The sequence below is a fragment of the Leptosomus discolor genome, chromosome 20, assembly GCF_034619465.1.
Source record: "Leptosomus discolor isolate bLepDis1 chromosome 20, bLepDis1.hap2, whole genome shotgun sequence".
In the NCBI taxonomy this organism is placed as follows: Eukaryota; Metazoa; Chordata; class Aves; order Leptosomiformes; family Leptosomidae; genus Leptosomus; species Leptosomus discolor.
Window position 1 is genome coordinate 2,993,542 of NC_141410.1, and position 25,536 is coordinate 3,019,077.

General features: G+C 58.9%; 3 protein-coding genes across 3 annotated transcripts; all 3 read left to right on the plus strand.

Annotated features, from left to right (window-relative positions):
- Positions 1-926: 926 nt before the first annotated feature.
- On the plus strand, positions 927-1,826 carry FAM43B (family with sequence similarity 43 member B). Its single transcript, XM_086476249.1, has one exon. The coding sequence runs from the start codon at positions 927-929 to the stop codon at positions 1,824-1,826; it is 900 nt and encodes a 299-aa protein (XP_086332375.1).
- Positions 1,827-3,406: 1,580 nt separating this feature from the next.
- Positions 3,407-6,208, plus strand: MUL1 (mitochondrial E3 ubiquitin protein ligase 1). Its single transcript, XM_086476173.1, has 4 exons — positions 3,407-3,526; positions 3,634-3,721; positions 3,991-4,111; positions 4,908-6,208. Exons 1-4 carry the CDS (start codon positions 3,407-3,409, stop codon positions 5,635-5,637), a joined length of 1,059 nt encoding a protein of 352 aa, XP_086332299.1. The 3' UTR covers positions 5,638-6,208.
- Positions 6,209-9,106: 2,898 nt separating this feature from the next.
- CAMK2N1 (calcium/calmodulin dependent protein kinase II inhibitor 1) lies at positions 9,107-9,994 on the plus strand. The gene is made up of 2 exons (XM_086476231.1): positions 9,107-9,266; positions 9,924-9,994. The coding sequence occupies exons 1-2, from the start codon at positions 9,107-9,109 to the stop codon at positions 9,992-9,994; spliced, it is 231 nt and encodes a 76-aa protein (XP_086332357.1).
- The last annotated feature ends 15,542 nt before the right edge of the window (positions 9,995-25,536 follow it).

Here is a 25,536-nt window from a genome sequence, read left to right on the forward strand (position 1 = left end):
CTGAAATCTCCCAGGAACCCCATGGCACTCCCCAAAAATCCCCCCCAGGCTGCAGCAGGGGGAAACAACATCTCGTTTTCTCCAGAGAGAAGCTGTCCTGGGGCCTTGGCCAGAGTTAAAAGCAACAGGTTAAAAGCCAAAAGCTCAGCCCAAGAGGGGCAGCAAGGAGGTCTGGGCTGGGCAATAATGGGGAAAAATGGGGCTTCTGGAGCAAAAATAAATGCCAGGATCTGCAAACCCCGGCGTGCAACGTTCATGTTTGGGGAGAAACCCCCCCTTTTCCCATGCCAGGGTCAGAACACGACATCCGACCCTCCCCGAGATCATCCCCCGGGATAGTTTCCCTCATTTCCCCCCCTACGCGAGTGGGCTTCGGCGCTGGGCTTCTGGCAGGGGGGAGGGAATATCTTTTCTTTTCCCGCATCTTTCATTCCTCGCCCGAGCACGGAGCGAACGCGCGTCCGGCGGCGTGCACGGCGGCGAGGGGGGCGTCCGCCGGCGTCTCCCCGAGCGCTGGGGGGGCCGGGGCGCCGCGGCGTCGCGGAGAGGTGGAGCAGCCCCCGGGAGAGCTGCGTCCCCGCCGCCACCGCCGCTTCCCCGCAGCAGGCGCAGGCGGCAGCCACCGGAGCGCGGCGGTTCCTCGGCCGAGCATCTCCGCATCCTCCGTGGGCCGGCGGCATCGGACACGGCAGCTGCATCCCACCGTGCCGGGGTAGGGGCTTTTACCCCCCACCCCGGGTGGGGAGGGGGGGTGTGTGTGTGGGGACATCCCCCCCACACACACACACATACAGAGCCAGCTTTGGGGTGTTGGGGTGGGGAGGGTCCCCACTGCTGGCCGGCGGGGCGGCGAGGGCCGTGGCGGCGGGGACGGGCTTAGCGGAGGCGTGCGGGAAGGCCGGGGGGGGCCCCTCGGCGGAGCGGAGATGCTGCCCTGGCGCCGGAGCAAGTTCGTGCTGGTGGAAAATGAACGTAAGTGCAAAGGCAAAAGCCTGGGGCCGGGGCTGAGCTACGCGGCGCTGCTGGCCGGCTTCCTGCGCTCCTGCCCCGACCTGCTGCCCGACTGCCCGCTCGAGCGCCTGGGCAGCGTCTTCCGCGGCAAACGGCAGAAAGTGGAGCTGAACAAGGAGGACCCGACGTACACGGTGCGGTACCTGGGCAACGCCGTCACCCTGCACGCCAAAGGCGAGGGCTGCACGGAGGAGGCGGTGGGCAAGATCTGGGCGAAAAGCGACGCCGGGGCCGGCGGGGCCAAGATGAAGCTGACGTTGGGACCCCAAGGCATCCGTATGACCCCCTGCGAGAAGGGAGCCCGCCGGCCGGGCCACGCGTACCTCCTGCACCGCATCACCTACTGCGCCGCCGACCGCCGGCACCCCAAGGTCTTCGCCTGGGTTTACCGGCACCAGGTGAAGAACAAGGCGGTGGTTCTGCGCTGCCACGCCGTCCTGGTCTCCAAAGCCGACAAGGCGCGCGCCATGGCCCTGCTCCTCTACCAGACCTCCGCCTCCGCCTTCAACGAGTTCAAGCGCCTCAAGAGGCAGAACGATTTCCGCCATGTCCAGCAGCAGCTCCTGGGCGACGCCATCGTCCCCTTGGTCCCCCTCCGCCGGCTGCTCAACGCCAAGTGTCCCTACCGCCCACCCGCCGAGAGGGCCCGCTGCGCCCCCCGCCTCAGCTCCATCCTGGAGGAGGAGGAGGAAGAGGCCTTGGGCACCAGGGCACCCCAGGGGGACGGCGGCCCCGGCGAGCGTGCCACCATGCTGCGGCTGGCCAGGGAAATGCGGGGATGCAGCCTGCGCGGCCCCCGGCCCCCAGCGTGTTGAGCAGCGGCGGCGGCGGTGGGGCGCCTCGTTTTGGGGACCGAGTGCCCTCCCCGCACCTGAAGCTGAAGTCGGACCCTCCTTGGGGATAAATCTAGAAGCGACAGCGGCTCGATTTGCGAAGAAGACCCCTGGGGGGGGTGTTGCACTCATGGGGACCCCCCTGGCCCCCCCCAAACTCGCCCTCGTGCCCCCTCTGTGGCAGCCATAATAAAGTCTATGTGTGTTTTCTGCGGTGTAACGGCGCCTGTGTCTGCCTCGATTGAGCCCTGGCAAACGGGGGAGGAAGAGTTAAGCTCGGCACCGAGGCGATTTGGGGGGGTTTCTATCAAATTTACCCCCGGAAAGCAAAGCCAAGATGGGAAGCTGAGGCGGGGGGGCGACAGGACTGCGGAGTCCCCGCCGCTTTCTGCAGGGCTGGCGAGAGCTGCTCCGTGTAGTCATGGCAACTCGGTTTTTTAAATATAGAGCTGGGGGGGCGGCACAAGGCCACCCGCACCGACGGAGAGGGGGGGGGGGCTGTGATGGGGGTTTGGTCCCTCAGACCCGCGGTGGGGAGCGGGGCTTGCCTGCAGCCCCCACTGCCCACCCCAGAAGCAGCACCAAGGCCCTGAATATCAATAATTTACCAAAAACTGTTTTTGTTTTTTTTTTCCTTTTGCTGCTTTTTCAGAATAAGCAATAGCCAGGGAATAGGTGGGGGAAGCAGCGTCTTGCCGTTGTCATGTGTCATGTCCCCCCCCCAAAAAAAAAAGGCACAGGGCTGGCAGGGACCTGCCAACCTGGCCGCGGCCCTGCATGGGGTATGGGAGAAGGACCTTACAAAATGGGTCTGGGGGCTGCGTCCCCACAGGCCTCGTGCTGAGCTGTGTCCCCACAGTGGGGTGGAGGGGGGGACCTTCAGGGCTGCGGGGTGCTGCTGCCCCACACCCCGGTGAGAGGGTGCAAACACACCCCCCCCCCAAAAGTGCTATAGAGCTGGGGTTTGGGCAGATGCACGCACACACCCCACCCCCCCCCAGCCCAGGGGGGATAGGCTTTGGCCTGACATCCCCCCCAAGCTTTGCAGGGGGCTGGGATCTGGGCAGCCCACCACCACCAAGGCCCGGGGGGGGGGGGGGGGAGGAGCTGGGGGTATTAGGGTTTGGGCCCTGCTACCAAGATCCTGAGGGGTGGCTGTGATTTGGGCTAATCCCACCCCAAGGCCTTGTGGTGCTGGAGCTTAGTCTCCCTTCCAAGACCCAGGGCGGGCCTGGGATCTCTCCTAACACCCCCCCCCCCCCCCCCCCATTCCCCGACCCCAGACCCCGGGGCTGGGATTTACCCCCGCTAATGCCCCGTGGGGCCGGGTTCTGGCCCGCCTCCCCCCTCCCAGGCCCTGTGGGGCTGGGATTTGAGCTCCCTCGTCCAATTTATGGGTGGTTCTGGGCCCTTCGTGCCGGTTAACTCTCCCTCCCTGCCCGGCCCGGCGGCCCTGGAGGATCGCGTCTCTATGGTCGCGGTGCCGGTAGCCAGAGCGTCGCGGTGGACGTCATCACCCGGCGCCGGGCGGTTGCCGCGGTAACGGCGCGGTAGCGGCGGCGATGGAGGGCGGCGGGCGGCCCTCGGCCGCGCAGGCCGCGCTGCTGGCCGCCAGCACCGCCCTCACCGCCCTGGTCTACTCCGTGTACCGGCAGAAGGCCCGCGTCGCCCGCGGCCTCCAGGTGGGTGCGAGGGACCCCCGAGGGTGGGGGGGGACGCGCACGGGCTCGGGCCTGCACCGCGGCCTAGTCCCGGCGGCTGAACCGCGGCCTCCGTTTGCTCCCCGCAGGGCGCCAGGAGGGTCCGGCTGGACGGAGACCTGCGGGCGGTGCTGCTGGAGGCGCCGGGGCGCTGCGTTCCTTACGCGGTCATCGAAGGTAGGGACAGGGCCTGAAGCAGGGGCGATGGGGGCGCAGCCTCACCTCAACGGGCCCCCTCGGCGGGTGGGTTTCGTCCCCAGCCCCACGGTGCTGCTCCCATCGGCTCATCTCCCCCATCAGGCAGCTGCTGACTACCCTGACGGCACAAAACACGGGCGCTGGGCTCTTCTGCCCCACCATCTCGCTGCCCGTACTCGCTGTACGCAGTGAGAAGTGGAGCAGAACACCAACAAGCCCCTCACACGCGCTTTGGATCTGCCTTCCAGGCGTGGTGCGCTCCGTTAAGGAGACCCTGAACAGCCAGTTTGTGGAGAACTGCAAGGGCGTCGTTCAGAGGCTGACGCTGCAGGAGCACAAGATGGTGTGGAACCGAACAACCCACCTCTGGTACGTGCCTGGCGCCTACAAACACCCGGCTTCCCGACCGGCTGAGGTCCCCTTGTGGGGCCTGACGCGCTGAAAGGACTTCAGGTGTGGCCAGAGTGGCCAAGGTGCCCCAGGCCTGGACCCCAGGGGCTGGGGCACCTGTTTTTGGGGCTGCAGCCTTTCAGAGTTCGTGTAGGGGCTGTAGCAGATGAGCACATAGGGTAACATGATGTGGACAGAGCGTTCAGCAGCCCCACGTTGTGGTTGCATTGGAGGTGGCCACAGGACGGTATTTCCTGAGCCAAACGACACCTTCAAAACAGAATTGGGGTTGGATTTGGGCAATACCTGCACCCAGGGGACCTGAGGATGGTCCGGAGAGCAGCCTGGCCCACGAGAGCTGCCGAAACGCGAGCACGCCACTGCCCCTCGCGCCTCGGCGGGTCAGGCAACGCTCGTGGAATTGGCCCGTGTGACAGGGCAGCGCTTCTCCTCGCGGGGCGGTTTGTGGCAGCCGGGCAGGGGAGGGGGGATCAGGTGGGCTGCAGCGCTCTCCTGGTGATGGGGGAAGCCCGCGCTGCTTGCGCGGGGACGGCGGAAGCGTTGAGGTGGGGGCGGAGGGCCTCGTGCACACCCGGACGGTGCCCCCAGTGGAAAACTGCTGCTGAGCCCCCTCCAAATGCGCTTCGGTCGGGGCAGGGGACAGCTGGCGGTCCCCAAAGTGGGCAGGTCAGCCCCCGTGGCATTTCCCTGCTGGCCTCGGGGCTGGGGAAGCGCTGACGCTCCTGCTTCGCTTTACCCCCTTCTTCTCCCCCAGGAACGACTGTGAGAAGATCATCCACCAGCGAACCAACACGGCCCCCTTCGACCTGGTCCCTCAGGAGGAAGGCGCCGGCGTCACCGTCAGGGTGATGAAGCCGCTGGACGCCGCCGAGCTCAGCCTGGAGACGGTGTATGAGAAATTCCATCCCTCCGTGCAGTCCTTCACCGACGTCATCGGCCACTACATCAGCGGAGAGCGCCCGAAGGGCATTCAGGAGACGGAGCAGATGCTGCAGGTGGGCACGGTGCTGACGGGGGTGGGCGAGCTGGTCCTGGACAACGCCGCCATCAAGCTGCAGCCCCCGAAGCAGGGCCTGCCCTACTACCTGAGCGGCCTGGATTTCCACACCCTGCTGCAGAAACAAGAAGCCAGCGTCCGGTTTTGGAAAATCCTGACCGTCGCTTTCGGTTTTGCCACCTGCGCCGTCCTCTTCTTCATCCTACGGAAGCAATACCGGCATCACCGGGAGCGGCGACACCTCAGGCAGATGCAGGATGAATTCCGACAGGCCCAGGAGCGCCTGATGGGGGAGATGAGCGCCGAGGGCAGAGAGACGCTCAGAAACGCCTGCGTCGTCTGCCTGAGCAACACCAAATCCTGCGTCTTCCTGGAGTGCGGCCACGTCTGCTCGTGCACCGAGTGCTACGGGGCTCTCCCCGCGCCCAAGCGGTGCCCGGTCTGCAGGCAGCCCATCGCCAGGGTGGTCCCCTTGTACAACAGTTAAATGGCTGTGGCTGAGGGGAGGAAGGTTGGCACAAAAGCTGCCTCTCGCAAAGGGGTTTTCTCGCCTCCCTGCTTGGGTGCTTGATTTGGGGGAAGGGGAGGGAGCTGGAGTGAGCAGGGTGCTTCGATGGGGGCGCAGAGCCGGCTCTTAAAAGGGGCTCACGTCACGCTCTGGAGGTTTTTTTGTGGCAGGAGGAGAGGGGTCCTCACCAAGGGCGTGGCACTCGGCTGGGAGATGCAGTTTCAGGCTCTTCTGTTCAGGGTTGAACTCTCGGGGTTTGCTGAAAATACCCAGTTTATAAAGCCGTTGTGGGGGAAAAAAAAATAAAGTTGGATTCTGGCTTCTCCGAGGCTGCAGAATGCGGGCAATCCTGACGGAGCAGGGTGGGCTTTCGGAGAGCTTGTTGGGGGGTTTGTGTGAAAACAAGTTGGGTTTTTGATCATCAGTTTGTGACCATGTCGTGCCAGGACGCAAGAAACGGGGAGGTGCAAACGCTGCAGCTGATCTCTGCACTTGGCTCGAGCTGGGACTAGAAAATGGGATGTGAAGTAATAAAACAGGATGAAAAGCGTGTTTGTCTTGGATCATTACATCCCCCTCGTGGGGGCGAGGGGCTCTGCTGCCCCTCTGCGCTGATCAACACCCGAGGAGCATCACTCGCACCAAGCGGTGATCGAGGTTGGGGCAGGGGGGGTGGGACCCTGTCGTTCTGCACCGAATCCAGCGCCAGCCGTGACAGACGCCGCTCTCCCCTTGTCTGTAACACAGGCAGGACCAAACCCCCAAACTTTCACACTAAAAAGGAAAATTCCCTTCCCTGACTCCCGCGTTTTACCGTAAATCCCTGCCCCTGAGAGGGTTAACGAACCCAAAGCGATGCTTCAATTAACCTTCCCTGCGGAGGGCGCCTGGGTTTCAATTAGAGAAACGCAGGGTAAGGGGGGAGCCCCTGGTTTGGGAGCCTGGAGTAGGAACCCGGGAAAACCCCGGGACCAAAGTGACCCCCTGGATTTGGAGGAAGACCTCGCGCTCCGCCCCGTGCCCCTGAGGGCTCCCCGTGCCCCAGCGCGTTTAAAAAGAAATCGTTTTTCCATCAGCTGCCAGGATAAAACGGTGAATTTCACAAAGAAACGGGTTGTTTCCTCACGAAATATTAACTATGCCGGCCGGGCGCCGCTTCGGTGGGATGGCACAATCCCGCCGGCTTTGGCCGAGGAGGAGCGGGGCCTTGGGCAGCCCCAGCGCCGCGAAGGGCCGCATCCCGCCCGCCCGCCGGCTGTAGATGGCGGTGGCTGCCCGCCGCAGCGAGGCTGCCTGCCTGCGCGCTGCTGCCAGCGGGAAGAGACAGGATCCCGATGGGAAAAGCCAGGCTCCAGCATGCTGGTGGAGGCGTCCCTCCTCTCCCCGGGGTGGTCGCCCTCCCTTGCCCTTCGTGCCCTTCTGCTCCTGCCGGAAAACAAAATCTCCTTCTGTCGGCGGCTCAAAGCACATCGTGGGGAAAATAAACAAGAACCCCCCAAGACTTTCCCTCAGGGCTCTGCCAAATCACGCACCGAGCGCCGCCGCCTTCCCAAGAGCGTGGATTTGAGATCCGGCCTGGCTGAGACCCTGATTCCTTTTCTTAAAAGCAATTTTCTGCTGTGAAAATCATATTTAGAGGCTTTTTTTTTTTTTTTTTTTTTTTTTTGATCCATCACTCCCTGTGCCACAGGAAAGCTTTGCCTTTCCCTCCTCAGCTTCAGTTTCCTGGGGACCAACCACCCCAAAAAGCCTCATCCCCTCGCTGGGGACAGCAGGGAGGTCAAACACCCCCCCCCGCCCAAGGCAGACGGGTGCAGGACGTGGCTCAGCCCTCAGCGTTTTGCCCAGGGAACGGAGCCATCACGCGAAGCCTAAAAATACACTTTTTGGGGGGGCTGAGCTTTCCCTGTTACCTTTTGCCTCCTGTTTTCAAGCTTTCCCCCATGATATCTCGGGCGTAGACGCAACCTTATGTAAGGAGCTGACAGCTCGGGGGTGTGCGGGGGCGCGCGGGAGAGGGGCTGGCGTGGCTCCGGGAGCTGAGGATTTCAGCAAACGAGAGGTTTGGAGATGGGAGCAGCCCTGGGGCAGCGTGTCCTGGTGTCGCAGGGCGCCCTGTCCTTCTTATGCCCCTGTCCCACTCGGCCCCAAAATGAGCCGGGCCCCCGCTTCCAAAGAAATCCGCTGGTGGAGGTGTTGTAACCCAGCCTTGTGCCAACGGGTGTTTTACTGCTGCCCCCACTGTCCCCCTGGCTCTGCTCTGCAGGGGATGCACCAGGGATGCCTGAAAACCCCTCCCCTAGCTGTAGTCTTCCCCAAAATGGTAGCCCCAGGTTTCCCATTGCCCCTTGGCTGGGCAGGCTCGCTTTACTGGACAACAACCCACACTGCTGTGGCCACACTGCAGGGAAAACCCCGTGGAAAGCTCGTAGTGACCCAAAAGCCCTCCCGCAGTCCCCCGGGAAAGGCTTGTGCAGGGACATGTCCTGGGGACCGACAGCGCCTGGACCAACAGCGCCCAGACCGACTCCCCACCTTGCAGCCCCCCACAAAGTGCCAGAGGCCCCGCGACGGCTCATTTCTGCTGGGCTCTGCAGGGCAGATGTGGGGCTGAGGCTGTGCTCCCTGGGGACTGGGGCTGGGCTCCTCAGGGATGCTGTGGGGCAGCTCCAGGCTCCCCATGGATGCTGTGGGACACGTCAGACTCCCCAGCAGTGCTGTGGGGCAGCCTAGGCTTGCCGGGGGTTGCTGTAGGGCAGCTCCGGGCTCCCCAGGAATGGCTGTGAGGCAGCCTGGGTTGGCTGCGAGTTGCTGTGGGGCAGCTCGGGGCTCCCCAGGGATACTGTGGGGCACGTTAGGGGTGCTGCAGGACAAGTCCGGGCTCCCTGGAGGTTGCTGTAGGGCAGCTCCGGGCTCCTTGGGGATGCTCGGACTCCCCAGGGAAGCTGCGGGGCAGCTCCAGGCTGCCCAAAAGCGCTGCGGGGCAGCCTAGGCTTGCCGGGGGTTGCTGGGGGGCAGCTCCGGGCTCCCCGGGAGTGGCTGTGAGGCAACCTGGGTTCGCTGGGAGTAGCTGTGGGGCAGCTCGGGGCTCCTTGGGGATGCTGCGGGGCACGCCGGTGAGGCAGCCCGGGGATCCCCGGGGTGCGTGGGGGCAGCCCACCGGGGGCGGTGCCCGTAACGGTACCGGGAGGGGGGTGGTGGAGTGGAGGGGGGGGCCCGTGCAGCTCCCGCCCCGTCCCTCCCGGTCCCGCCCCCCGCTCCTCTATCGCCGCCGCCGCCGGAGCCGCCGCCGCAGCCGCGGAGCCGCCAGCAGCGCCGGAGCCGGGCCGGGATGTGACGGGGCGGCCGCCCCGCGCCCCGCTGCGCCGCTGCCCCGGGCCCGCGGGCCCCGCGCCCCGGGAGGCTGTCGGGGGGCGGCGGCGGCGGCGGGCCCCCCCCCGCCGCCCCCATGTCGGAGGGGCCGCCCTACGGCGAGGGGCAGCTGGCGGGGGACGCGGCCGTGGGGCAGCTGCCCTTCCCCGTCCGCCTCCGCGGCCCCGACGGCCTCCTCGCCGGGGGGCAAGGCAAGAGACCCCCCAAGCTGGGGCAGATCGGCCGCAGCAAGAGAGGTGGGTGCCGGCGGGGGGTGTGTGTGTGTGTCTGGGGGGGGGGGGGGGTGGCACAAGATCCTTTTCCGCGGGAACGGGGCACCGGGAGCCTTCCCGGGATGCGGGGAGCATCCCCCAGGGGATGGGGAGCGGCGCGGCGGGTACCCGGTGGGGTGACGGGCATCGCGTCCCGGGGAAGCGGCACCGAGAAGCATCCCCGGGGACAGAGCACGGTGCAGCGGGTACCCTGGGGGATGTGGGGCACCGCGTTCCGGGGACCTTCCTTGGGGACAGGGGGTCTTTGCTGGGAGCGTAGGGCAGCGGGGACCTCCCCCAGGGCCAGGGCATCGTGCCCTGGGGACCAGCCTCGGGTGAAGGGACATTCCTTGGGGACAAGGCACCGTGGCCCAGGCCCTTTGCCAGGGTGTGGGTACCTTCCCCAGGGACAAGGGACCAGGCAGCATGCTGGGGTGCAGGGGACTGGGGACCCTCCCCAGGGACCGGTTACCCCACAGGGTTGCGGGCATTGTACCGGGTTTGCCACCGGCCACACCAGGGATGTAGGACACCCTCCCCACCCAAACCCACCCCAGGGTGTCCCCCACCCTGGGGTGACCTTGGGCGAGGGGAACAGGGCATCAAAGTATTCATCACAGTTCTGTTTTTTCTGCTTTCCAGTGGTTATTGAAGATGATAGAATTGACGATGTACTGCAAAATCTCTCGGAAAAGGCCCCTCCCGGTGTTTAAAGCCTCCCTGGGGACGCTCGGCTGAAGCTGGGGGGGGAACCGGGGGTGGGGGTCGGTTTACAATGGCACAGGTTATCGGCAAAAACAAAAAGCCCCCCCAAACGCCGCAGCAACCGCGCCGAGCAAGCACTTGGAGAGCCGACCTCGCCAGCCTGCAATCCCCACAGCACAGCAGCACGTCCTGCCCTCCCGGAGACGCGCGGAGGGGAGGGCGGCGAGCGAGACAAAGCCCAGGGGCAAATACAAATAAATAAATTAATAAATAAAATAATAATTGGAAAAAAAATTATCACCCCGCTCCAAAACCCGCCAACCCGCCGACGCGAGGGATGAACGGAGGCTCCGCGGCTCTGAACCACTTGCGATGTCTTTTCTCGGTCCGATGAACCTTGCGCTAGATCGGGGGGTAAGAGGGAAGGGGTCAGCGAAAGATCGGGATGGGGGGCCCCTGGGGTCTCTTCCCCCGCTCCCGCCCTGGCCAGGGTTATTCCCAGCGGACACCTTGTTTACATTATTTAATCTTGCAAAAATGAATCCGTGCACTTGGATGTACCATGCTATCCCCTTCCTTATGATCTTTTTTTTTATGTTGATGTCTTTGGATGTTGGAAAATGATATAAAATATATATATATATATTTCATTTTAGTCACGTTTTAAGGTTCTCGAGGGGAAAACCAAAACTTTTATAAAGGAAGGACCTAGAGGAAGAATTGCTGGTTTATTTTTTAAAGCTTGTACTTGGTTGCTGTGAGCAAAGGGACGGATTTTATATGTACGGGGGGTGGGGGGTGACGCTCAGCTTTTCTAACTACCATGCAGTCTGTAGTGTGGGTGATCTTGGTTTTTTTTTTTTTTTTCTTTTCTTTCCTATATTGTGGTAGTTTCCTCTCTTTAATAGACTGTATTAAAAAAGAAAAATATATATATAAAAAAAAATCTAATGTAATCACAAGAGTGCCAAACACTTGGAGATGCCAGAGGGCAGCGATTCTGTCCCCGGGTCGAGCAGCGCTCGGGGCTTTCTGCTCTTTCTAGGGCTCGGTCGATCTCTCGTGGGGTTTTCTTTGACTTCTCTTTTCTAAATCTTTCTTTTTAACTATTTTGCATGACGTGCATAAAAAGAAAAAAAGGAAAAAAAAAAGCGCCTCTTGCGTGAGGGCTCGGTTTCTTGTTTCTGTTTGCGACTGACTGACAGACCTCAAGGCAGGTTTTCTTTCCTCCTTTTCTTAAATATTGTGTATGTTGCACTTTTATCCACTACACAGGGCTATTTCTGCAATGTTCAAATAAAAAGGAAAATGAAACAAAATGGAACAAAAAAAATAATAAGTAACTGCAGATCTGCCGTGCTTTCCCTGCGTATGGCCAGGGCCCAGCGCCGCGAGCATCCCTCCCCGTCCGCCCAAGTAACGCCAAAAATAACCAAGGAAAACCTCGCCGCTCTCTGGCACGGACCCCCCCGACCGGGGTCCTGCTGTGCCCTGAATAATTAATTACAATTAATAGTTATTTATGGGATTTTTTTGTTGTTGTTTATTTGATAGGAAAACGCCCCTGGGGCACAAATTTCATGGAAAAATTCCACACGAGATCCTGAAAGCAGCTGCTGGGGGTGGAAAAACGGGGATTTTCATCCCAGCGTCGTCTCCTCCCTACCCCTCCCTCCCAAAACCCAAATCCCGGCCGATCCCCTGCAACCGCCGTCGTTAATCACCGCCGGGGAGCGGGCGGCCTTGGCAAGAGCCGCTATCGCTCCCACCGGCACGGCTGAGGGCACGAGCAAACCTTTGTGCCGGGAAGGGGGGGTAAAAATACAATCGTGCTGGGGGAAATGGGTCCCGGGGAGGGGGTTTTATTGCGAAGAAAAGAAGATACCACACTGAAAGCGGCGTGCTGCCGAGCAGGGCTGGCACCGCTTGTACGGCGACAGCCTGGGGGGAGCCGGTGGGTTAATTTGGGGTGGGAGAGGGTGCTGGTGCTGCCCAAACAGCCCCATTTTCAGGGGGCCGAGGCCACGAGCACAGCGCTCCCCTCCCCAGCACCTTTGTTATTTATTTCTCTTTTTTTTTTCTTTTTAACCCACATGGGCTCTCACGGGTCCAGGGTGGGATGGGGAGATTTGCTGAAGTGCTTGAAAAATCCCCGATTATTTTAATTTTTTTCCCCCCGTAGGCTCAGCTCCAAGGTTGCAGTCACACGGGTTGGGCTTAGTGGACGCCACCAACCCTTTGGCCCCGGGGTTTTTTATTCTGGGTGACCCAGTGCACCTGCAAAGCATGAGATGGGCCCATGGGAGGGTGGGTTTTTTCCCCCCCAGTCTAATGGGTTTTGTCCCAACCAGCACCACGGGTGCCAGCCCAGGGCCTTGGGGAGAGCAGACACGACCCACGGAGGAGCAGAGCACTGGGCGGCTCACAAGACACACAACCGTGGCCCGGGTGTGGCCACCTCGTTATTAAGGTTTAACAAAATTCCCCTTTTTATATGAAAACTTGATCTATGGGTCCACCAGACCCAATTTGACCCATGCTTCAAAAAAAGAAAAAAACAGCCAAACCTTCAAGCACACAACCCCCCCCCCCCCCCGAAACCCAGATGTGCCAGCCCAGGTGCTCTGGGGATGGGGTGGATGCACAGCCCCAGGAGCCCCCCAAAAACACTGGGATGAACCGGGAAAAGCCTGAAGCCCAAGGGGGAAGGGAGGCTGAAAGAAGAGGAGATTCTGCTAAATTATAAACCGCTCCTTTATATGCATCTTTCATGCACAGCACATCAATAATGGAGCAGGAGAGCCCGGTGCGCCGGCAAGCTCGCTTACGGGGAGGCTGCGGGATGGAGGGGCGAGGAGAGACGATTGCAGGATGGATGGTGGGGAAAGATGCACCCAAGAGGCCGAGCCAGGGATCCCCAACCATGCATCGCCGGGAGATGATATTCTGAAGGAGGATTTAAGGATTAAGCTGGCCACGGGGCAGGAGTTTATTGCATACATTATTTAACAGATGGCCCAACGCAGGCGGCCGGCTGCCTACGGTCTCCCCGGTGACCTTGGCCGAGGCCGGGCAGGGAGCCCAGTGCCACCACCAGGCTCCAGTTACAGGGACTGGAGGAAAACCTTCCCCCCCCAACCCCGGGGAGCCAGCACCCAGCATCTCCAGTGCTAAATCCCCATGGAAACCACAAAAAAACCCCACCCAACCCTGGCCCATATGGGCTGCTCGTTTTGGCAGTGGTGGGAAAAAAATAAAAGGGGGGGGGCGGCTAAATAAAAGCACTGTTTGCAGGTTTATTTACCAAAGGAAACTTGGCACCCTGGGGAGGAGGAGGGTGCTGGAGGGACGAGCGGGGTGCAGAGGTCCCGGCAGCCCCCAGAGCACTTGCAAAACCCGTCTCCCAAAGGTGCTTTAGTCCCATTTCCCTTGGGATTCCAGTCCTCGGGGAAGGCGCCAAAACACTTTCTCCCCCAGCAACGCTGGCTCCAGCCCCCAGAGCCAGGGGGGTGTTTTTCTCCACCCCGAAAGCCGCTCATCTTCCACAGGCTTTGAATCCCCGCGGCGACTGCGGCGTCAGCCCTTTGCTCCGCGTAACCGTGCCCGGGATGATACCAGCCCTGGGGGGCTCGGTGCAACTGATGCCCATTTCAGGGCTGCATCAGTGCCTCCACTGCTCACCTCCCATATTATTTTTGCAATAACCCATGGAAAAACTGCCCCAAAATCGAGGGCAGTGGGCTGCAGCCGGGGCAAAGGAGATCATGGGGGAGTGTGCGAGTCCCCCAAAGCTCTTCCCCCAAAAGGATGCCCATGTAGCAACCGCCCAAAATAAATATTCTTTTCTTTTTCTTCCTTTTTTTTTTTTTATTCCACCAGAACTAGGGCACATTAAACTAGGCCAGCGCTCCCCTGCAAAGTGATTTATTTATCATGGGGGGGAGCAAGGAGGGACAGCGTGGGATGGGCGGCTGCAGAGCAGCATGTCCAGGGCAGGGATGCTCCATCCTGTCCCCAAATGCCACAGTTTCGGGGAAGAAATTTGGGGCTGTTTTTCTTCTTTTCTTGTGGGGAGGAAAGGAAAAAAAAAAAAAAATCACAATTCCTCAGGAGAGGGCAGCTTTAGTGACCTTCGGTGGGGAAGACATGAGACAGGTCGTTTTAATGGTATCAAACCCCTTTTGATCCATTCTCTCGAGAACGGTACGTTTTACACTGCGGCGTTACCAACATAAATCATGCTTTAGCAAAATGGTAAATGGATAAAAACATGAAGGAAATTTTGCCCTGCAGGAAAAGTCATTTTTTCCCCCTGCTTTTCAACACAGGAATGAGAAAAAACACCCCAGTGGCTGCCTGCTCCCACGCTCAAGCTCTCTCTGCCTATCCCTGCCAGGCAATGGAGCCACTGCCGATGGGGCTGCCCATCGGGGTGCAGCACCCTCCTGCTAGGGGTACCCCCATCAAACGTGGTCTTGGGGCTTTTTGTTTTGTTCTGAATTGCCCCCTGCCTTTGGGTTTCACCCCGGGAGAAAGGCTTCCTGGGGCGCGGGCCTGAAGCATCGCTTGTTTGGGGGATTTGGGGGGATGAGGATCCCCCTTCCCTGGGCTCTTTGTCCCACAGCCACTAGAGGCCACTGAGGCTCTGTGATCCCACCCGATTCATTTGCGTGGGACATTCGGACACCCACGTTATCACCCAAAAGGCTAAAGACCCAGGGGGGGAAAAAAAAGCCCATAATGCACAGAGGCAGCAAAATTGGGGGAAAACAGGGCAGAGAAGGGCTCACCCCTGAGCTCCATTGGTATCCCCACCCTGGGACCCCACGGGCAACAGGGAAAGCACTTTTCTTCCCCCAAATCTGGTCAAGCTACTCAGCTGCTCAGGCCTGTGGTGAGCACTAGCAGGATTTTTGGGCATCGCCCACCAAGATAAACACCTCCAGAGGACAGGGAAGTGCTGTCCCACGTGTGGTTTCCCTCCTGGGTCAGCGCTCGGAGGAGCTGGGCTCCCCAGGACTTTTTTTTTTTTTTTTTTTTGGAGAGGGTCCAGCAGCCACTCCCAGGATGTGGCATTTCCCACCTTGGGAATATAAAAAATCCCAAATCTCTTGCTGCCTGCCTCAGGGACCCTGAAAGCAGAGCCGCCTGCCTCCCCAGGCTCCTTATTTTCTTTCACCCTGGAGTTAAAGTTTCTGGGATATTATCAACAGCTGTTCCTGCTAATGAGGACTAAGGGAAACATCAGACATCTTAATTTATACCTTGCTCAAGGTGTCAAACTGTTGCATTACTATAATAAGTGGGAGACACCTCACCAAAAAAAAATGAGAGAAAGTTTCACTCAGAGTTAAATGCAGAAGCAGATGCTCAAATAAAAACCAAGCCCAAGCAAAGCACCAGGCTCTGCAACCCTGCCAATGTTTCCCCAGTTAAATATTCAAGGTCTGGGGGGGATTATTTTGGGGGGGTGGGGATGCCTGCATAACCTCACATTTGTGCAACCCAGGAGCATTTTCACATCCTCAGCGGGCAGGCGAGGATCACCGCTGCCTTCTCGGGGCTGCCCCAGTTCCCAACCTCGTCGGCCTCAGCACAAGATTTCCTGCCGGAGATTTTCCACGATGGTTTCTCCCCTGGGTTGCGGTGGGATGTGCCTGCAATAGCAATCTCCCGGCCTCCCGCCAGCGATGCAGAGTGAGGGATAGGAAGGAAACCGGAGGAATTAGGGCTCCCCTCCAGGCTACGGCATTGCAATTATTAATATATATTATTTTCGCAAAGAAACACGTGTGACACTTGTACCAGCCCTTTGCTTCGTAGGCCTTGGTCCTCCCAGTGGCTTTTAGGCATCCTCCCACCCCGCTCACCCTTTCCCATGGGGTCGCTGGTGATGAGCAAGCACGGAAAAAGGGGAGCAAAGCGGCTGCTGGGAGCATCTCCTGGGGTCCTCAGAGCTTCGTACGCACAGCTTGGAGCATCAGCCCCTTCCCAGGGGTGGGGGTTAAAAGCAAATAAAGCAAAATAACCAAACCACACAAATAAACCCCCAAGCTGGCCATATGATTTAACACTCCAAAATACCCAGCGGTGAGTCACGGCTTTGGGTGCGGAGATGGGGCTGATCCAGCTCTGAGTCAGCCCGGCGGGCGCAGGCAGCCAGCGCAGGCTGTGTTTGCCCACCCCCCTCCCCCCCCCGCAGCTCCCCGTTTCCCATTTTTGCTCCAAAGCCTCACAAATACAAACAAATACATTATGATTCAGGCACACGGCAGGGCTCAGCCTGCAGCACCCCCTCCTAGCCCCCCGGGCTCCCCAAATCCCCAAGAGTGTCACAACGACGAGGCCAGATGCACCAGCAGCTTGCAAAAGTCAGGCCTGGGAACACTTATAGTATTTAAAAATGTGTATTTTTGGAGGGGGACACACACACACAGGAGGTTCTCACTGATGCCACTGCAAGGAAGCATTTAGGATTTTCCAGCTAGCTGTAATTAATTAGCATCTCCTCAGCTTAGCATTGTTTTAAACCTGAAGCACCAACTAATTCCCCTCGGTCACAGCCAGAGAAAGCAGATAGAAAGCAGAGACCTTGCCCAGGGCTGGCTGAGACAACAGGGTGAAGCTTCCTGCCCAGGACACCCAGGTTGTGAGGGGTGGTGTGTGCTGGTGATGCTGGGATGAGACTGGGTGCAATGCAGTTCGAGCCATAACATCCCCAGCAGGGTGGAAAAGAGCAAGAGACAGGGCTTATTCCGGAGGAGATGCCTTCGGAAAGCTGCCCCGGGGATTATTTTCACCTGACCTGGACAAATACATAGGGAGAAAAAACTCACAGCAAACAACTGCTGGGTGCCAGGTTGAGCAACATGCAAGATCTTAACCAGACACGGGGTTCAACCTCCTGGGATTCTCCCAGCTGGGTTAATCCTCACCCTCGTTGCCCAGGTTAATGCCCCGTCCCCACCCTGCAGGTTAAGGAAAGGCAGAAGGCGAATCGCCCCGCGCTGGGAGCAGGATGAGACCCCGGCAGCATCCTCGGCATCCTCAAACGGTTTCCATAGCAACGGGTTCGGTCCCAAATCGGCCGCGGGTGCCAGGGAAGCAGAGGCGAGGAGGGAGCTCACAAGGACACCAAACATGGGGGTTTCATAAGAAAAATTGCTTTGCACCTCGGCACGCCGGGAGAGGGTGCGAGGGGAGACTGAGGCCGGGCTGTGGGGGCCGTGACCCAACGCAAGTCCCCCAGGCCAGCCCCGTCGGGGGGGTTTGGGGGGCTTCCCCCCCATCCCATCGCTCCTGCAAGCGAACGCCGCTCAGCACAGATCCCAGTCAGCCCATTTCAGGTGTATCAGCCTTCCCAGTTTAACTTGCAGCCCAGCTGGGAAGCCCAGAGCCCTGCTACAGCACTTCCCGCCTCTAGCCAGAAGCAAACAGCCACAAGCCCCCAAAGCACTAATTCTGCAGCCCCGAATGCTGGAAAATAAACGCGCCCGGGGAAGGTGCGGGCAGGAGGGAGAGCCCAGGCAGGTGCACGGGTGCTCCCGGGCGTACGGCTGCCTGCGGGCCCCCGCAGCCGCCCACCCCCGCGGCCGTGCCCGCCGGCTGCAGCACCGTTACACAAGGCTCCCGGCGCTTGCATAAGCCGCAGCGGCGTGCGCAGCCCCAAGAAGAGAGGAAAAGGCAGCGGGGACCGCAGCCCCAAAGCTGGGCTCTGCGATGGCACCCACGGCCTGAGCCCATCTCCCGCAAGGGAATCCTGCGGGTCCCAAAGCAGAGACATCACGCAGCCATCCCTAAACGCGATGGCGTGACTCCCTGCAGCGTGGCCGACGCCGTCCCTTCACCATCCTTACTGGAGACCCCCCCCAAAAAAGGAGAAATTCAACCCGCCGCAGCTCCAGCCCAGGAGAAAGGCTTCCAAAACCTCCAAAGCCAGCGAGCAGCGTGCTCGCCAGCCCTGCAGCATCCAACACTCGCTTGCCTCCACCACCAGCCCTGGGATTAGGGGTATCCCCAGGGGAAGACCATTTTTTAAAGACTTTTGACCGAGCAGGAAGGGGAAGCACTTTGCAGGGCTTGGGCAGGCTGGGAGCAGCACCACCCGCTCCCGGGGAGCCTCTGCGGAGCAGCACACACACGGGTGAGCATCAGCCTTCAGCTCCCAGTCCTCACCCCAGGCAGAATAAGCACTGCCTTAAGCCACGGTCACATCAGCAATCCAGGAATGTGTTTGGCCAAAACCCCTGGCAATTTTGCACTTTTTTTGGAGGAGGTTTACCCTCTTTATGCACCAAAACGTGTTGCTTCTACCTGTCGTGCTGCTTTGGCATCGGCTCATCTCATCAGCTTGCACAAGCACAGGGCGAGAGAGGGTTGCAAGGACCTGCAACCCCCACCAGACAACCTCTTCCAAGGGATTTACACCTCACAGCCTGAGTGATCACACTTTGCAGGGACTGTGCCCCACTGCACGAGAGCTGATGCACATTTTTACCTTCCCACCCCCCAAACCCACACAACCGCGCCGCGCTACCCACGTCCCTTGCTTTCCTGCCTCGTGCACCGAAAGGGTTAACAACAACAACAACAAAAGCCGAGAAAGCCCCTAATTTAATGAGTGAGGAGGGAGGGGAAGCTCACAGACCTCTAGCTTAGCTTTTTGAACATCTGCAATAGCTGTGTGTTCAGGAGATTTAATGATTTTAACAATTAAAGGGACCTCCTGAGAGGCTGCGCATGGAGGGGACAAGCACTTGCAGGACTTGCACTCGTGTGTGAATCCCAGCCTGGCACACGCTCCCCCTGGCAAAGGTGACTATGCAGGTGGCATGAAAAAGAGAAAACCAGAAAAGGCCATTGCACTTGGGGGCGGGAGGGGCATTCTTCTAATTTAAATGCAACCTCCCCCAAATCAATGCTGCAAAGCCATAGGCATCCCCAGAGCCAAAGTGAACAACTACCCGTGACTCTGGGGCGGTGAAGCCAGCTCCTTGGAGAACAAGGGAACAAATTTCCATCCTTCTTCCTTACATGAGCTGGGTAACAGCACTACAGGGACAGCAACTACCCCAAAAGCAGAGCCCAGGGACAATCGCAGCTCACCGGTAGGGTCAGGCCCACCAGAGCCCTTAGCACACATCCATCCCCTCTCTTAGACCCCCTCAAACCTCAGCCTCAGGCCTTATATTGCCTTCAGGATAAATAATTACAAAAACTCAGCACAGCTGCCCTGGGTGTGAGCACAGAGGGGAAAAAAACCAACCAAAAGGGCCCAAAACCCAGGTGTTTAAAGCACTCCCAGCCCCAAGGTGAGTGCTGGGCTGGCTGACTGCCACTAAAAAACAGTGTTGAGGTGATGCACAGCAAAGGGCACGTGCGGGGCTCCTAAAACCCCCCTCCATTTTGGGGGCAAAGCCTCCATTTTCCCGCAAAGAGGAGCAGGGCCAGGGCGTGCAGGAGGCAGCGAAGGCGGCGTGTGAAAATGCGGGGCGGCCGGCAGCTATTTCTGCGCCGTGTCAGCACCCACTGACAGCAGTCGCGGTTTGCTCCTGCGATGCATCGGCGTGAGCGCCCCTGAGAGCACGGCAAAGCTAGAGGCGTCTTTTTCTGGATGAAATCCACGTCTATACGTATTTCTATAGACGTTATCCCCGCGGCACGCGCGGCAGGATGGCAAGGCAGGGAGCTTGTTGATTTTGGGCGCAAAGCTTGGGAGTTTGGGGTCCAAGGGAGATGCTGGTGGGCACTGGGCTCCAGCAGCAGCACCCACCCCACGGGGTCTGCATTTAGGGGCTCCCAGGACTCTTCATTTTCCCCTTATCTGATGGGCAGAAGCCTCTGAAAATCCCTTCTCCTTCCTTGGGCTCAGGGTCACTCTTTTTTTTTCCTCAATTTCTCAGACTTGGAGACAGAGCCAAGCAAATGCAACCGATTGTGTAACATTTTGCTCAAAAAGCTTCTTAAACAGCCACATATTTCTATTGGATTTCCCTTGCCCTTCGCTGCTGATTACTGGAGTATTTATGTATAAATAGAAGCTGTCTTCCCCATAATCTGCTTGTTTCTCCTAATTAACTCAGGGCTGCTCTCGTCAGGCTGCTCAGACCCTGTGTTTTGGGGGTGCTGGGATCTGGTGGTGCTCAGTGAACCCAAATCTGCCCAATTTCAGCTGGAATTGCTTTTTAGCTGGTTTTGAGGGAGCAAAGCCCTCCCTGCTCCCAGAGGCTTGGAAAAAAAAAAACAAACCCTTTTCCAAACTTTATGTGCTCAGTATCTGCCTCAGCAACCTCCCTGGCCCCCTGCATGGGGAAGCGCTCGAATATGATTTCTTCACTGCGCCTTCCTCCGTCCTCACAAAGCTTTCCCCTAATTTATGGAATGTCTCGATTTGCTAATTATTTTAATCATTATTACTCATCTTTCCCCTTCTTCCCCCCCTCAAAAATTCGTCCTGGGCCTGCCAATCACTCTAATAGCTGTTTACAACCTATCATCAAGTCTTGCATAACATCCACATGACTTCGCTCAGATGCCTCCGACACCCAAAAGCTGCCCCTGAGCGCTATTTCGGGAGCGATGAAGCCCACAGCACCAACCGGCTGCATCCCCCGCCGATGTGCCCGGGCCCCGGGATGAGGAAAATCAAAGCGAAAAACATCCCCAAAGCAAAACAATTTTGTAGTTAATATAAGACAACCTCACGCTGCTCCCCGGCCCAGGTTTCAGGGGTGAGGGCTTGTTTGGGTGCCTGCTGACCCCCCTCCCCAGCCTCGCGGGTAGATGTTGCTCTGCTGCAGCTGTTTGGAGAGACCAGGAGCAAAGAGCACCCGGAGCAGCCCCGCATCACTTTATGGATGCTCTGGGGGCTGCGGCTGCAGCACGGTCACTGCCCCCCCGCTCCCCTCCGCAGCGATGAGGTGGGACACACACAAAAGCACGGTGAACACTGCTAAAAAGCTCGTTTTCCAGCAAAGTTCTCCGGCATCGCCCGTCGGCGGCGGGTTGGCGGGCGGACGGGGGCAGAGGCGCAATCTGTGCTTGAACGGCTGCCGGCACGTTGCCAGCCCTTTTCGGCAGGCGACGGCTGGGTTGTGGGGTGGGGGGGGGGGGGGGCGGGACACGACACCAAGGCTCTTTTTTAAGCTCTCTTGTCCTCCCCCTCTCCCGCAGGTTTCATAACCCTTCAAAGTAAGGAAAGGCTTCTTCGGTGGCTGGCTAATGAGCCCGTGCGGAGGAGGAGCCGTGGCCCTGGCAGGTAAAGATGTTCGGCAGCAAAACCTCCCGGCCGCGACACGTGTCGGACGCAGAGGGGTCTTTGTGGGGTCCCACTGACCACCATAACCCCTCACCAGCAGCCCCACAGGGGTAGTTTTGCACCAGGGATGCCCTAATTTAGCCAGTTCTCTCCCCAAAAGGCAATGCTGCCCAGGGCTGGGAAGCCTCTCCCTCCCTGCGTGGATGATGGGGGCAAATATTTATTTACACAGCGTAAAGGGGCTTATTTATTAGCCTACAACTGACAAATCTACCCAAACTAATTTCTCTTAATAAGGCACTTGCGGTCACCCTGGCAACAGCATCGGAGCACCCTGCCTTAAGACGATGACTTAACGGGGTGAAAATCCCCTTGGATGCAAAGGGGGACGCTGAGGGGGACCCTCCGGAGATGCTGCAGCCGGAGACGCCCGTCCCCTTCTGCTGGGGAGACCCTCTCCATCCCCGGAGAAGACGGCACTTCCCAGCCTCTCCTAGCAGCCAGCCCTGCGCTCATTAGCGGCCCAATTAGCCAACTGAAGGCCAGCAAATAAATCCGGAGTTGCTGCAGCACAGCGGGCAGGCACGGCCGGGCACTTCTGTAGCCCACGGCGGGTCCCTCGGGTCAGTCTGGGGTGAGACGATGGGGAAAACAGCGGTTTCCACCCACGCAGCTTTGCCAAGGGTGCAGCAAAGACCGGCAGCGCTGCGGCAGGGCGGGGAATTGGGGAAGGGAAAGAGGATCAGAAAGCAATCACCAACCCCTGCCCCACAGCCCTTCCTCAGTGGGCACAGACAGGGGGCTGGTGGAGGTGGGGGGGCCGAGATGGAAACAGCCAGCCCCTCTGCTCTGGTCCAGAGGGGACAAATGGGGCCATAACTACATATTTTTTTAAAATACCTGTTTATACACATAGGTCATCAAAGGCAGGAGGGCAGGGGAGCAGGTCCTTGCTTGCCAAGGGGAAAATAAGGGACCACACAGCTCCTACCTCCCGCTTTGGGTTTGAAAACATGGTGGCTGCTTGATTAATACCTGTAATAACAAGACTAATTAAGGAAGGTGTAGGCTGAAGGCAGAAGGATTTTGGTGTCCTTACAATGATGTGACAGGGTAAATTGCCGAGAGCCCTGATACCAGAGGTAGAGATGGTAGTGGGATTTCTGTGCTCCTTGTCTCTGTCTCGTAGAAGAATTAAACCAAACTGCCCCTGGTTTTCAAAAGCCTGGATCCATCAGCTGACAAAGCACTGTGCAACTCAGTTTGCAAAACACAGCTCCCCAGAACCTGAAGGAAGCTTTTTCCCCTCTGAAATCCAGATGGTAACTCATGCACTGAATTAGGATGTGGGTTTTTTTTGTGTGTGTGGGGGGGGTTGGACAGCCCACGTAGTGCTCCAGGCCAAGCTGGGGTGCCCCCGGGGAAGAGGGCAGGCACAGCCCCAGGAAACCCACCCCAAAACAAAGTACTCATGCCAGGCAGTTAAGCAGGCTGTGATTTACTGGGACAACAACACTTCTGCGACAGAGAACACGACTGCGCCAAGGCACCCGGCTGGCAAACCCCCAGCACCGCTGAGCATCGCCGCGCTGGGGACCCTGGAGAGGCGACACCGAGAGCGGAGACCGGAGGGATGCTCGCGGTCCCCAGTACTCGTTTCCCTCCTGTCTCTCCCCCAGACACACAGACAGAAACAGAAACCTGCTGAAACACAGCAAGGCTGCTACGTGCCAAGGGAGGGTTTCGGACAGGCTCCGTGGGCATCACAGCCACGCCGGAGGCGACGGCGTGGGGTTCCCTCTGTAGGCACTTGATCCACGGAGCTGCTGCTGGCCAGATCCTGCACAAAAGCCCATCCTGGGGGCCACCAGGCAGGGCCCAACGCCGCCAGGGCCGGGCAGCGAGCTCGATGCCTCCCCAGTTGGCAGGGAGCGAATTGGGAGGCCCTGGGGGTGAGAGGGCCTGGCTCCTTGTGCAGGGTGCAGGGCGGCGATGGCAAGTGCCTCCACGCCTGCCGGGATCCCAGGCGGCAGGTTTAAGGAGACTCACCCCTTCGTGTCCCGGCACGGAGCATCCTGGAGCATCCTCCGACGCCGAGCTGGCCGCAGCAGCTGGGCAGAGGCACCAGCAGCGCGTACGGTGCAGGTCGGGGCTAGAGAAGCAAGAGCAGCGGTGAGAGCAGCATTGGGCTCCGAAACGGGCTCACCCGCTTCATCCCCTTTTCTTTCCCTGAAAGCCAAGAGGGTGCAGGAAGGGCTGCACCAATGCTGCACACTCGCCCCTGAATGCAGAACAAGGGACCTGCTGACTCCAGGAGCCCCCCAAAGTGCAGGGGACACTCATTTTGCCAATGGCTCCAGATTAACGGAGCGCTGGGCAGCTCCTAGGAGTCAACCTGCGTCTTGTGGGAGAGCTGAGGGGTCAGAAACCAGCTCAGCAGTAACCCCGGGAGGGCTGAGAGCCCTGCACTGGTAAAGTCACAGGGACCAGAGGGTGTTGTGGTGGGCAGGGAGCTGAAGAAAGGCAGAAAACAAGAGGTAGGTTTTGCTCATGAGCTAAAATACTCCTGATCCCCACCAGCTCTGCTCAGAAAAAAGCAAAACACTTGATGTAAAGCAGATTCCTGCTCACGACGCTTTGCTAGGGAATGGAGGGGATGCTTTCCCCCATGGGAAGGTTTCAAAGAAAAGATGTTTTGTCTAAGGAGGAAACACCCTTTCCCACAGTCCCACATTTCCCCAGTTTCCCTAATCTTGCAGCTGGCCAGTTTTCAGCTCTTACACTCTCCCTCTTACCCGTCACCCCTGGACAGAGGAGCCAAAACACTTATGCCCATGAATGAACCGCTTCTACTTTGGGTTTTCTAAGCCCGACACAAAACCAGTCTAAACCCAACCAGAACTGGGGCCTTTCTCCAGCAGAAAAATAAAGATAAAAGGTTAATACCCACCCACCCCACCCCCCCCCAAACCTGGAATCTGTATTTTCCCCTGGGAACACCACTGACTTCTAGTAACAAGAGAGCTTTTTGTTGAGAAACGCCCACTCCTCCCTGTCTCCTCCTCTTCTTTCCATCAGCTTCTGGAAGCCACAGTCCTCACAGCACCTCCGGTGCCCTCGGTCTGCTACAAATTACAGTGAATAACAAAGCTCCTGGCAAACGCCCGGGTATCGCTGGGCTGGGCCGGAGCTGGCGAAGGGACTTTGCTGCACCATGGCGAAAGCTGCCAGGAGAACAACTCGGCCAGGCTCCCGTGGAGCTGTGGTAGCCACACTGGGTCCAGGGATGCCATTTGTGTCCGGTCACCTCTTGGCTTTAAGCAGCACAAACTCAAGAAGCAGAGATGGGGAGAGTGATGGCTCCATGTCATCCTGGGGTTTGGGAGGGCTCTTTTCCTCTCTTCCCTTCAAAAGGGTTGAGCCAAGGGCAGGTCTGGCCATGGCTCTTGGGATAGAGGCTGCAGGGGCCCTGGTACAAGCCCACCAACTCGGGGGAGTTTAGAGGGCCAGGCATCCTTAAAAGAGCAAGCCTCCAAGCCGTTGGAGAGATTCAAAGGTCCCTGTGGTTCAGAGCCAACAGATCAGTGCACAGGAGGCTTGGGCAGAGAAGGCAGGATTCAGCGTTTGGGCAGGGAATAAAATTCCTCCATTATTTTCGTGCAGGGGATCTCTATTTGGCACCAAGTGCAAGGGGCTGGTTTCCTTAGCCCATCCCTTCCAGGTGCCCCTGCTCTGCCTGCGCAGCTCTGAAGGCACGCTGTCAGCTCCAAGGGGTCTCACAAACTCCCCCTGGGATCGCAGAGGGGCTGAGGGAGCCCAGCACCTCCTGGTCGTGACAGCAGAGCTGCTCTTCAGATGGTCAGTCCCAGCCCGGATTTCCTTTGATCCATGAGATGAGCATGTTGTGAGACGTTTACCTTCACCAAAAGACATCTGAGATGGCAGAAGCCAGGCAGGAGCCTCAGGAGAGCAGTGGCCCAGGGACCGCAGCAGGGGCTTGGCAGTGATTTGGGGCTGGGAAGAGGCAGCCAAGTGAGGACAGGGCAAGCCGAGCAGGCATCGGGGACACCTGGCCTGGGAACCAGAAGAAACCAGGATCAGAGGGAATTGCTGTAGCTGGAGGTGCTGCTCCATTTAAAAATAACAGCATCCTACTGCGGGCAGCGGTGGGTACCCTCCTGGGGCAAAATACCAACCGCTGGGCACAGGATTTTGCCTGGGCTGCTTCCATTTGCAGGGCTTGTTCTAATAAACACGGACTGTCCCTTCAGCAGAAGGGTTGAGCTCCTTGGA

What these genes read in the sequence shown, in the direction of transcription:
- MUL1 (XM_086476173.1), top strand. Translation starts at nt 3,407, where the DNA reads ATGGAGGGCGGCGGGCGGCCCTCGGCCGCGCAGGCCGCGCTGCTGGCC. An exon ending in GCGTCGCCCGCGGCCTCCAG is followed by an intron (nt 3,527 to 3,633) that starts GTGGGTGCGAGG and finishes TGCTCCCCGCAG; the next exon opens with GGCGCCAGGAGGGTCCGGCT. An exon ending in AACCGAACAACCCACCTCTG is followed by an intron (nt 4,112 to 4,907) that starts GTACGTGCCTGG and finishes CTTCTCCCCCAG; the next exon opens with GAACGACTGTGAGAAGATCA.
- FAM43B (XM_086476249.1), top strand. Translation starts at nt 927, where the DNA reads ATGCTGCCCTGGCGCCGGAGCAAGTTCGTGCTGGTGGAAAATGAACGT.
- CAMK2N1 (XM_086476231.1), top strand. Translation starts at nt 9,107, where the DNA reads ATGTCGGAGGGGCCGCCCTACGGCGAGGGGCAGCTGGCGGGGGACGCG. An exon ending in GATCGGCCGCAGCAAGAGAG is followed by an intron (nt 9,267 to 9,923) that starts GTGGGTGCCGGC and finishes TCTGCTTTCCAG; the next exon opens with TGGTTATTGAAGATGATAGA.